The sequence below is a fragment of the Hyla sarda genome, chromosome 4 (assembly GCF_029499605.1).
Source record: "Hyla sarda isolate aHylSar1 chromosome 4, aHylSar1.hap1, whole genome shotgun sequence".
In the NCBI taxonomy this organism is placed as follows: domain Eukaryota; kingdom Metazoa; phylum Chordata; class Amphibia; order Anura; family Hylidae; genus Hyla; species Hyla sarda.
In genome coordinates, this window is record NC_079192.1 from 99,563,113 (window position 1) to 99,576,381 (window position 13,269).

General features: G+C 43.0%; 1 protein-coding gene across 1 annotated transcript in view; it reads left to right on the plus strand.

Annotated features, from left to right (window-relative positions):
- CILP (cartilage intermediate layer protein) overlaps positions 1-13,269 on the plus strand; it is a 54,490-nt gene that overhangs the window by 35,866 nt on the left and 5,355 nt on the right. Inside the window, exons 2-8 of the mRNA XM_056569240.1 lie at positions 804-917; positions 4,694-4,789; positions 6,037-6,306; positions 8,042-8,227; positions 8,889-9,197; positions 10,616-10,724; positions 13,097-13,254. Of these exons, the coding sequence (XP_056425215.1) occupies positions 857-917; positions 4,694-4,789; positions 6,037-6,306; positions 8,042-8,227; positions 8,889-9,197; positions 10,616-10,724; positions 13,097-13,254 (1,189 nt within the window). The 5' untranslated portion in view covers positions 804-856. The remainder of the gene's footprint in view (positions 1-803; positions 918-4,693; positions 4,790-6,036; positions 6,307-8,041; positions 8,228-8,888; positions 9,198-10,615; positions 10,725-13,096; positions 13,255-13,269) is intronic.

Below are 13,269 nucleotides of genomic sequence, written 5' to 3' on the forward strand. Positions count from 1 at the left end.
AGTAGACACTGGTCTTTCTGTAAGACAACACATTTTGGAGCATCTTTTCACAGAACTCTGTGCTAACTGTGCTAACTGGGTGCTAACATTTCCATGCACACTTAGCAGTGACAATTGTCAGATTACACAATCTATTTGCAATGGTAGTGGTAATGCCCAGTTTTTGGTTTAGTCATAAAGTTCCAGGAGGAATAATAGAAAGTGAACAAAGTCCTCTAACATGCACAAAGCCAGATGTTACATTCTGCATACAGTGTATTCTGAGGAAAACATGATTCCATTCATCTCAAACTATATCAGCATTCTCTCATCTTGTCTAGGTATGAAGGATTCCAGAGAGGAGTCTCCTACGATGAGTATTTCAATAGAGAGGACACAAATAAAGTAATAGGTAGAAGAAAGATGATACCCAGCACTCACCAATAATGCACAGTGAAGATTTCTTATGCCTTAGTGTAGTACAAGGATGTGTTTCGGCATGGGAGCCTAGGCAGACAGCTGAAGAAGGCTCCCACGCCGAAACGCGTCCTTGTACTACACTATGACATAAGAAATCTTCACTGTGCATTACTGGTGAGTGCTGGGTATCTTTCTTCTAGCTGTGGCTTTACCCTACCTCATGCACCACCGCAGGTTCCATGGAAGTGCCAACATATCCCTATATTAATCAAATAAAGTAACAGTCACAAAGTAGTTGATGGCTTTAGTTTGTATTAGACTATGAAGTGTATGACATAACCAGGCTTCTAGTGGTGTGTGTAAAGAATATCTATTAAGAGGATGTTGGTAATATGTGTTGGCAGGTATTTTGGCATATAGGACCATAGAAGCACAGGAGAAGACACTCCATGGTAAGATGAGACCTGGCTTACTGATTTGCCTGCTGCTCTTAGAGGTGGCCTATGTGTCTGGACAAGGTACGTATTCTCTTTTTTAAGATATCATATTTATTCATGGAAAATGATTTGCACTGGTTACAGATGTCTTGAATAAAACAAGAATAAGGAACATAAATTCCAGATTTATCTACTGCCATTGGGAAATTTACATTGTTGGGGTTTCTGCCTCCTGCAGCTGTCTGCAACATGTCACAGTGATCGGTTTCTTTTGCAACTGTGGTGACTCAATGTACATATATTTTGACTGCATTAATATATGTGTGCAGCAATTCCCACCTGGAATAGATAATATTCATAATAAGACGTACCAAAATGTTACTTAGCCTGACTGGATGTTAGAGACAAAAAGTACTCTTTTTGTGAGCCAGTTTTGGATGCATGTTAAATATCCTACCATTTTATGTCTACAGCGCCTATGCAGAATTGTATTTCTTCATATTACAGATTGCAGTTTCTATTCAGTCTATGTTCATAGAGACACAGCTGTAGATACTAAATATGTCTACAGATGTCTTCTCTATTTATGGCTCTAAATGGTTGATAAGGTGGACATAGCCTTTACATTTGACAAAATGTCAAAAGAAGCCTACAGAATGGCCCAAAATGGCATGTCTTATCCTTAGCAATGCTACCATGACATTTTAAAGTGTACCTGTTGTTAACAAAAACTTTTTATATAATGTAAATAATACCATTATATGTATATTTGTAATATACACAAATTAAATAATGTGTTTATTTTTGGGTGAAAAAAGGCTTTCCCTGCAACTATTGCCTATGTGTCTCGGTGAAGAGATCAAAGACATGAAGTGATGGCAGGACAAGCAGGGCTTTTTGCAGGCTCCTGAATTGTCAGTCAGCCTGCTGTGTGAGCCAGGGGCATGTCACATAGCCCTGTTTGTCCTCAATGCACAGAAACCTGCCTGTCTTCCGCGCACAGAGCCCTGCTTGTCCTCAGTGTACAGAGCCCTGCTTGTCCTCAGTGTACAGAGCCCTGCTTGTCCTCACTGCACAGAGCCCTGCTTGTCCTCACTGCACAGAGCCCTGCTTGGCTTGTCCTCAGTGTACAGAGCTCTGCTTGTCCTCAGTGTACAGAGCCCTGCTTGTCCTCAGTGTACAGAACCCTGCTTGTCCTCAGTGCACAGAGCCCTGCTTGTCCTCAGTGTACAGAGCCCTGCTTGTCCTCACTGCACAGAGCCCTGCTTGTCCTCAGTGTACGGAGCCCTGCTTGTCCTCAGTGTACGGAGCCCTGCTTGTCCTCAGTGTACGGAACCCTGCTTGTCCTCAGTGTACAGAGCCCTGCTTGTCCTCAGTGCACATAGCCCTGCTTGTCCTCAGTGCACAGAGCCCTGCTTGTCCTCAGTGCACAGAGCCCTGCTTGTCCTCAGTGTACACAGCCCTGCTTGTCCTCAGTGTACAGAGCCCTGCTTGTCCTCACTGCACAGAACCCTGCTTGTTCCCAGTGTACAGAGCCCTGCTTGTCCTCAGTGTACAGAGCCCTGCTTGTCCTCAGTGTACAGAGCCCTGCTTGTCCTCACTGCACAGAACCCTGCTTGTTCCAAGTGTACAGAGCCCTGCTTGTCCTCAGTGTACAGAGCCCTGCTTGTCCTCAGTGCACAGAGCCCTGCTTGTCCTCAGTGCACAGAGCCCTGCTTGTCCTCAGTGCACAGAGCCCTGCTTGTCCTCAGTGCACAGAGCCCTGCTTGTCCTCAGTATACAGAGCCCTTCTTGTCCTTAGTGTACAGAGCCCTGCTTGTCGCCAGTGTACAGAGCCCTGCTTGTTCTCAGTGCACAGAGCCCTGCTTGTCCTCACTGTACAGAGCCCTGCTTGTCCTAAGTATACAGAGCCCTGCTTGTTACCAGTGTACATAGCCCTGCTTGTCCTCAGTGTACAGAGCCCTGCTTGTCCTCGGTGTACAGAGGCCTGCTTGTCCTCGGTGTACAGAGCCCTGCTTGTCCTCGGTGTATAGAGCCCTGCTTGTCCTCGGTGTACAGAGCCCTGCTTGTCCTCAGTGTACAGAGCCCTGCTTGTCCTCAGTGCACAGAGCCCTGCTTGTTCACCCACACTTCCTGTATTTGGTCTTGTTACAGAGACACACAGGCAATCGTTGTAGGGACAAAAATATACACATTTTTTAACCACGGTGTGGTATCCCGGCACCGTATTTCATACTGTGTCTTAGTTATTAGTCCCCAAAGTCAGAGTCCCTAGGACTGTCGGGGTGCGCTTCCCTAATTAACCCCTAGTCACCCCTTAGTAACTTGATATTTGTAAATATTATCTATGTAAATATATGTATATGGTGTTACTCACTTGTTTTAGCATCCCAGGACCTGCGGGTTATGTGACACGGTTCAGAACTCTATGGTATGTTGAAGGACCTTAGGTGGTTCTTGAGTCACGTGTTATCCCATAATGCCGTGTAACGGTGAGTGACAGTTGTTTGGGACCAATCCAAAACGGCCCGCCCCTGCCCATATAAGGGAGCTGCGGCCATTGATCGCTCTCTTGGGTTGCTGTCACTGAATGAGGTAGGACCCCCACAACTTTCAAGTACATTTACTAGGCCAAAGCCTTGCGGCCTCGGCCTACATCACCGCGGTTATAGATATCTAATACCTCGCTAGTTACCGCAAGATCACTGGACCTAAACGCACCCCTAAATCCAGCTGATCTATGCAACGGAATCCTCCTAAAGCTAAACTGAGCTTACCTGATCCCAACCAACTGTCAATCGCTGCTCAGATACAAAAAGACTTTGTTCATGGACTGTTATTGCTATTGTCTGCTTCAGAAAATCTTCAGTAAAAGTTCCTGAAAGTTTCAGTTGACAGTGGTTGTGGATAATCCATTTATTACGCATTCACCTATCGTTTTTGGGAAGGGTGGCGATAGGCCCAGCACCATTACAGTATTTAATCCTCACCCTGGCGTCACGAGTGACAAGGGTTAACAGCGCCCTTTATAATTCAAGAACCGCAACACCCCAACTACCCTATACCCCCACCAAGGTTACCACATGTACATATAATGTTATTTTCTACGTTATATAAAAAGTTTTTGTTAATGACAGGTACACTTTAAAGAATGAGATGGGTCACAGAAGTCAGACCACCACTTTCATGGAGTTGAGTTAATGTACAAAAGGTGACATATACAGTTAAATCCAATATTGTGTATGGGAAACCAACAGAAAAATATCCTGCTTGACAGTCGTAAATGTCCATTTATAGAATGACAAGAGAGGATGTGCTCACATACAGTCTATAGATCCTGAATTAGCTGTTGTCTCTACAGAGCAGCTGTTGCATGATTTCCAACACTCTGCCACCCATCCCTGGAATTCACCACTAAGGAATTATCCCTTATGCCCTGTTCCCACTGTGTCTAACCATGGAATACTTGAGATCAGGTGGCTCCTGCTTTATTTTGGGACCTTGACATTCGCTGGATGTCAAAGAATAGATGAAGAATTGTCTTCTTCAGACACTTGACGATGATGTTGTGTGGGTCATCCTTAAATAACCTGCTGGTCTACAGAACAAACATTATCCAACTGGGGCCTCTGCAGAGATTCCTCTTCAGGATCCTTCAAAATATGTTTTCTATTTAAAAAAAAAAGATTATTCTTCCCCAAATCCTTATTGGAAGTAAGAATTGCTAGAACCATGTGGAATTGATAACCATAACGCAATCCTAGGGAATTGCCACAAAAAACATGGCCAGGTTGCCAATATCCCTATAAAAGTCTTGCAAATTGTTCATACTCCAATAAACTTCTTATGACTTATAGGACCCCGGAAAGGAGATGCTGTGTTAAATCATTCTGCAAGGAGAATTCGCACCGGAAAAAAGATCACCACTGCTCCAGTAAAGATCAAAGTTGACGGTAAAGTATTTTTTTCTGTGAAACTAAAATATCATGTTGAGGGCATGTTGAGGGCAAAGTTGTGCGCAGCTTAGGAATATGGTAAATAGCAGTTATCACCAATCTGTGGACCCTAAGGTGTTTTAAAACGACAACTACCAGCGTGCCCGGACAGCCGTTGGCTGTCCGGGCACGCTGGAAATTGTCACTTTGAAACATCTGGGGGTTCACAGTTTAGAGATCACTGGTGTATACTCTTCTGTGAGTAAATACAGTACTTCTGTATACATCATTTTTGTCTCTTTGTAAATATAGAACAGAAAAATAGTGGTACAATAGAGAGGAGTTACAGCACCTAGATGGGGTAGAAAAAGGAAACATATATCTTTATTCTTCCATCCCAAAAATGCTCCATTAGATGCCATTATACTCCTCCAGAATCACAACTAATTTCTATACAATGCATCATACATCAGCAAAATAGAGTCCCTATGGCTTGCAGCATGGAGTCACAGAGACCTCTGTACAACCCACTCCACATGGCTCTGCCATATGCCTGGCTCCGACAGCTGTCCATACACATTAAATAGCTGTCAGCTGAACACAGGATAGAGGATAAGTGTCCGATTGTGGCCGGGGGGGGGGGGGGGGGGGGTCTGACCACTAGAACATCCCACAACTTCCTGTACTGATCCATATAGAAAAAAATTACTGAACCTTACAAAACCTAGCTACTTAAAAGTCCACAGCACACTCCGACCCCCACCTTCCTAGATGGGCGCAAGTGACGGCCTGCTTAGCCATTCTCTATATGATACAGGACATCGCTACGGCCAGTGATTGGCTGAGCGGGTTGTCACTTGCGTCTGTCCAGGAAGGTGGGGACAGGAGTGTGCCAAGAACGTGGCACTGAACAGGAGATCGCAGCGGGTTCCAGCAGATGGACCATCGCAATCACTTATCCTCTCTTGTGTGCATTGGGAATAAGTGTCTTACATGTTCAGTTCCTTAGACTATCCCTTTAAAATTGACAACATTCATCTATTGATAGTTTATTAGTGTTCAAGATTGTATGGTTTCAGTTTATCTAGTGTAAGGGCCATTTCACATAACCTGCCCAACTGCAGGTCTAAAGGCCTGAACTGAAAGCATCATAGTAATTCTTGCAGCCATAATACAGAGGCAAAAGTGCGCCCATATTACAGTTGTGTGAAACCGACCTAAATGTGGTAGTTCCATTCTAATTGCTTTATTCTGCTACTATTCAGAGTTTCAGCAGTGGACAACCTGGTTCAACATTGATCACCCAGGTGGCAATGGAGATTATGAGCGTCTGGATGCTATTAGGTTCTACTATCCTAATAGAGTTTGTCCTAAGCCTCTCCGTATGGAAGCACGAACAACAGAGTGGGTGGCAGCAGGAAAGACTGGAGAAGTGGTGCATTACAGCCTGACAAAGGGATTCTGGTGTATCAATACGGAACAGCCGGAGGGCAAAAATTGTTCAAATTATTCGGTTCGTTTCTTGTGTCCCGTTGGTGAGTTCACTGTTCCTACATTTTTTGTTGTTTACAAAACAATTGCATTTTTATGATGTGTGAATGGTCAGGATTTGTTGAGATCATCTGGAATATGGACGTCATGCAGCATAAAACACTTGGCAAGGTGGTAGTACTTTACAAGTTTATATTACTATGTACTATATATTACAACTTTCTTATAGTGCTTACAACTGTATATTACATTTTCATTGCAGATCGGAAACATCCTTTACCTATATGAGCCTTTGCACTCTGTGGGGCATTACTTTCGCCTATTAATATCCCTGTGTACTTCTTACCTGGATGATGGCCACAATGAGGGGAATTTATCAATCTTTTTAGACAGCTTTTTTGTCTAAATTAGATCATGGGTGGTCCACTCATATAATAGATTTTCAAAGTAGTTTCCTTGTATATAATCATTAAAATTTTTGGCCTACAATAGAGGTAGAAATTCTAGGGTCAAATAATCTTTTTATGGATTACATGTCCCACAGTCTGTTTTGTGAACCTATACATTCAATCATTCCATATATTCCAATAAATACAAATGTCCTTTATGTGTATTTCTGTAGATGTATTTTCTCAAATATTTAACTAAGTTCAATGTTTTATACTTAAGAACATCAGTTAAGCCAGAGAGAAAAAAAACAATACTATTTTTGAATGATAAAGATGAATATACCATTAGTGATAAAGCAGTATTTCCATCAAAATGATGGCATATCACTGGGACCTCTAACAATATGGTTTAGTACCGTTTTTCCCTGCACAATGGCACTCCAGGCCACTTACTGTGCAAGGAACTGCAGCACAGATCCATGTAAGTGAATAGGGATGACTGCAGTTTCCTAAAGTGATGGCATAGCCCAGAAATATTACATTCTTTCTGACCACTTATTGGAAGGTAGAGAGTACATTGGTTCACATGGACTTCAGTATTCAGACCATTTGCTATAAAATGTGAAAAACTATAGGGGCTCTTGATGTGGTAAATTCAGATGACTGGACCTGATTTGGAAAGACACAGCCCTGTCTATATAAGGTTTCTCAGCTGACAATGGCAAAAGAGCAAAAACCTAGCCATGAGATGAAATTACTGCCTGTAGAGCTCAGAGACAGGCCTGTGTGGAGGCAGATATCTGCAGAAGGGTACAAAAATGTCTCCTGCACTGAAAGTTACCAAGAGCACAGTGGCCTCCATAATTCTTAAATGGACAAAGGTTTAAACAACCAGGGAACTTGCTAGAGCTGGTCGCCCCACCAAATTATGTAATAGGGGAAGAAGGGCCTTGCTAAGAGAAGTAACCAAGAACCCAATGGCGAATCTGGCTAAGCTCCAAAGGTCCTGTGGGGCAACCATCACTGTAGCACTCCACCAGCCTGGGCTTTATGGCACATGTAAAGACCATGAAAGCCCAGCTGGAGTAAAAAAAAAAAAAACTCATCATCTGCCCAGTACTATCCCTACAGAGAAGCATGTTGGTTGCAGCATCATGATGGGGGGTTCAAATCCCAGCAGGGCCAACTCAAACTGTCATCCTTCAAAGGTCGATAAATGGGAACCATTAAAGTGGGTAATAATAACAACTATTCGGCAGCCGATTTGGTTAATTGACAAGCAGTTCGCGTTTAAAAGCACGTGGAGTCCCACTGGTAGAAAGGTGCTATATAAAGGAGTTATTAGTATTATTATTAACACAATATATATATATATAATCTCCTGTTACAGTTTTACAACCCCCTGTTCCAAAAGAGCCATGGTCAGAATGGTCACCATGGAGTGTGTGCTCAGCAAGATGTGGAAGCAATGGCATGCAGATTCGGAGGAGGACCTGTTTGGCAGAGGATCAGTGGCAAGACCATTGTAATGGACCCACAGAGGAGGGACGCAGGTGTACTGGTGCCACATGTGCAGGTAACAGGAAATCAGACCAACCACTACACATGGCTTTAGGATGTGTTCCCATAGTTTTTTTTATCAAGATTTTGAAACCAATCCCAGGAACGGACTTAAAAAGAGAAGCCACAGTCTTTCTTTTATACATGACCACCATCCATTCCTGGCTTTAGCTTCAGAAACTGCATCACAAAAGACACAACCTTAAAGGGATATTCCAGGCAAAAACTTTTTTTTATATATCATCTGGCTCCGGAAAGTTAAACAGATTTGTAAATTATTTCTATTAAAAAATCTTAATTCTTCCGCTTCTGAAGTTTTCTGTCTAACTGCTCAATGATGATGTCACGTCCCGAGAGCTGTGCATGATGGAAGAATATCCCCTTAGGAACTGCACAGCTCCCGGGACGTGACATCATCATTGAGCAGTTAGACAGAAAACTTCAGAAGCTAATAACTATTGGAAGGATTAAGATTTTTTAATAGAAGTAATTTACAAATCTGTTTAACTTTCCGGAGCCAGTTGAGTTGATATGTAAAAAAAATGTTTTGGCCTGGAATACCCCTTTAAGATTTCAGATCAACTACTAATTGGTTAAAATAATATCAGTGTTGTTTATTTTTCTCATCCAGTTGTCTCAAATGTGAATGTTGCATTAATTCTTATCTTTCTTCACAGGGTGTAATCTCAGCTGTCCTATGGGCAAAGCAAGTGCAGACTGCAGTGTATGTGAATGCAAGAACCAAATACTGTATGGCACAGTCAAACTTCCAGATGGAGCCCCCGCTGCTGGTGTAAATGTGTACGTCATCTCTAGAAAACCCAAAGTAAAAGCTGTATCTGATGCCCAAGGGCACTTCCGTGTGGTGGGATTGTGTCCTAACAGCACATTGCAGTTAAAATTGGAAAAATACTCTGTGGTCAATGTAAAAATTCCCAAAAGCAATGGATCATCTTCCTCTATAAATATTAGCATGACGAGGAAAGGTAAGATTAATGTAGAAAATATATTTTTTCTTATTACAGAGAGCAGAATAAAACATTTTGTGAACTATCTTAGTATTCTAGTATTCTATTGGAGTTACTAAGATCACTGAGTTTTAAAAGGGTACTCCGCTGCTCAGCGTTTGGAACAAACTGGAGCCAGGCCGTCACGCCCCCTCCCATAGACTTGCATTGAGGGGGTGGGGCGTGAAATCATGAGGGGGCGGGGCTACGACGTAACAAGCTCCCGACGCCGGCTCCAGCGTTCAGAACAGTTTGTTCCAAACACTGAGCAACGGAGTACCCCTTTAAGATGATCTGCATGTACTATTTTAGTATAGAAATAGCTGGAGGATCTCAACTTGGAACTCTACATGCAGACCTATTTAGTATCTTTTATGTTGAACACCAAACATCAAGTACCAGGAAAAAAAACTTTGATTGGAATTTCTAGAAATTGTCAGTCTTAAATTCTGATTTACCTGTGGATGATGAGATTTTTGGTGGCAGGGACCACAACACTATTTACATTACTACCTATTAGTAAACTATAGCAACCAATGGAGTACGACCCATGGGAGTCCTGCAGGCAGTTCTAGACACTGTTATATATGTAATGATTCAATAACAAACAATAAGTGAAGAGCAGGACTGAGGTTTGACAGTTCTATTTCTTCTCACGTCATGTACATAAAAGGACATCAGGAAAACAAAGAAAAAAATCAGCAAGAAGAACAACAAGTTAAATAAAATGTTTGGGGAAGGAAATTTTTTTTATCAGTGTCATGGTGCCTTAAAAATAAAAAATATAGCATACTCGCCTGCCCAGTCCCACATTATTCTGATGGTGCCTAGATCCCCAATGCTTACTACTTCCTGGTGACAGGATGACATGCAGGTAATGCCTGCTCAGCCAATCATGGGCCATTGCGGTGACCCATCTCTGTCACTAAAAGGGCATTTTATGTATGCCCAGAGAGGGTCCAGTGAGCACTGTTGTAATGACTGTGAAAGATAATCCACCTTTACAAAACAACTTCTTTAAGCTAGCCATAGATATTAGATATATGTCAAACAAGACAATTTAAGGAAAACCAGACAGTCCTCTAATGTGTATGAGGTCTCTTAACTGAAGATCAGGCAATTGGATTTGAGCTAAATGATCCTTTTGTTCCCCAGGTAGATAAGTCACTGCCAGAGTAGTTGGCCATGCATGTGTAAGAAGGGATTAGAAGAGATAGCTGTTGGACACTTGTTCTGTAAACATCTAAAGTGTATGAGTAGCTTTAGACTTTTGGTGATTGAAAATATCTGAACGCTACTGCTATTGCATGGATCTATCCTTTGCGTTTTGTCATTGAACTTATAATATATTAGGACAGAATACGAATACAAATTTGACTTAATTTGCTTTTTAATAGAAAAGCCTTACATAGTAGAAAGTCCTGAAACCAAGGTGAGAAGAGTTGGGCAAAGTGTGACATTCTGCTGCAAAGCTGAAGGAGAACCAGCCGTAGAGCAATACCTGTGGTACAGAATTTTTATATTTTTATGTTTTTCTACCTAAATTTAATCCACATTATAGATTTAGTTAATATGTGTGTAAAGATGCCACCACCTGTTTAAAATTTCACTCACTGAAATGTATGAATATGGGGGGAAATTTATCAAAACCTGTCTAGATAAAAAGTTGCTGAGTTGCCCATAGCAACCAATCAGATCGCTTCTTTGATTTCTGAAAAGGCCTCTGAAAAATGAAAGAAGCGATCTGATTGGTTGCGATGGGCAACTCGGCAACCTTTCAGGGCAACTCGGCAACCTAGACAGGTTTTGATAAATCTCCCTCATTATGCTTTGTAGGGAACACTACATTTAAATGTCACAATGTCATGACACATTTTTCATTTAGGGTAAGATACTTTGGCCTTCATCTTAAGGTGCATGCACACCATGTTTTCAGGCTACAGCTGCCGGATCCAGCTGTGGGAGGGGAAAACCGTGCACTCCCTTACCCCAGCAGGACCGGCGCTGAAATCCATTGACTTTAGTGAGCTGACTGGAGTCACCGTTTAGCTCCGGTCGGCTCATTTCTGCCCCGTATCCAGTTTTGTGACCAGACCTAAAACCGTAGTATACTATAGTTTTAGGTACAGTCAGAAAGATGGATACGGGTAAAAAAAATGAGCCGACCGGAGACAAACAGTGACTCCGGATGGTTCACTAAAGTCAATGGATTTCAGCACCGGTCCGGCTGGGGTGCGGGAGCGCATGGTTTTCCCCTCCCCCAGCCGCATCCGGCAGCCGTAGCCTGAAAATGTGGTGTGCATGCACCCATAGTTAGTAAAAATAGAACTTAAAACTGCTGATCAGATCATGGAACTCTATAATGACTGAAATACTTGTAAACTAGTAAGCAGGGGTGGACTGACCAGCCGGTCCGTTTGGACGTCGTCCGAGGGCCTGGCCAGCTAAAGGGCCCGTGACCGCTGCTCAGGGCCACCATCAGGGGGTAAAGCCAGTATCCCAGTAAGGGTCCCGGGTCCCTGCTGTACCCCCCTGCAGCAGCCGCAGCATAGAAGAGATGGACTGATGGTGAGGCACTCCAGCCTGCGAGGGGGCTCGCCGCTGCAGCACTGTTTTCTTATTCAAAATACTTAGCCTCTGGCCCTTTAATGTGAGGGCAGAGGCCGTGGCCGCCATGCCTCTCTGGGAGGAGAGCAGAGAGGGACGCTCCTTCCCCTCCCCCACACACACTTTTGCAAGCAGGCTGCAGCCTTATTGGTGGAGCAGGCAGGTTGTTTGCTTCCTGTTCCACTGCAGACTACAACACCAGCCCGTGCCAAAGGGGAACAGGAAGTTCCCCTGCCCACCGCTGAGGCCACTCATAACAGGTAACTTTCAGGGAGCAAAAGGGGGAGGGGGCAAATTGCTGTTTGGGGGTCAGTGGGCAATTTCTCAATGTTTCCTGACTACAAACTACAACTCCCAGCATGCCTTTGGCTGTCCAGGGATGCTGGGAGTTGTAGTTTTGCAACAGCTGGAGGCACCCTGGTTGGGAAACACCTATCCATCTTATCTATCTCATACCTATCTATCTAGCAAATGCAGGTATATTTGGGCCTGTGAAAATGTCACTTATGGGCTGGGAATGAATGCACACTAATCTCGCCCCCGCTCCCCTATCCCTGCCTACTTACGTACCTGCCCTAAATGACAGGTCCGTAACCATGAAGACAGCCCCTTCCTGTATACATGAGGGGCGTAATTGTCAAAATAATAAACTACAATGACACTGACTAGGTCCGGGGACAGTGGGATAACAGACAGACTAACAAAATACGACTACATAATCACACAATAGTCCAGAGTCAACTAACCTGCGTCAAAGCCAGGAGAAGTCAATGTACCAAGTCGCTAATACTAGAGAGAAGTCGAGATGAAAGCCAAAAGTCAAAGATGCCGGGTAATACAGGAGAAACAGTGAATACACGCTAGCTACTGGAGCAAAAAGACTCTTTTAGAGGTGCTGACTGAGAGCCAACTGCCAGGTTAAATAGGCAACTCACAGGTGCTCTCATCAAGAGGTCAGCTGACCAGCTAGACAGCTAGGTGTAACCCGGCAACAAAATAAAAAAAGAACCTGTCAGAACATTTTAACCCTATAGGTTCTGACACATAATGACCTCTTACATTCTTAATAATTTATAAAAATAGAATATATTATTCCTTAATCCTTATAATACACATTTCAGCTTCTGCAGAAACTTTTTTTGAATAGTAATATTCAATAGTAATATTGAGTTGATACGAAACACCCTCATAAGTATTTTAGTAATCCTTTTGTTTGTATGGAAGCATAGTTAAGGCACTGTTTGTTTCCAATTGTATTTTTTATTTTTCAGGTACCATAATGGAACACTTTTGGACCAAAATATACATAAATCCAGCAACCAGCTGACCCTTCGCAAGCTCAAGGCAAGGCAAGCTGGAGAGTACTATTGCAAGGCTAAAAACGATGGAGGATTTATAAAATCCAACCCCGCCAAGCTCACTCTTATTGGTGAGTTGAAATTTC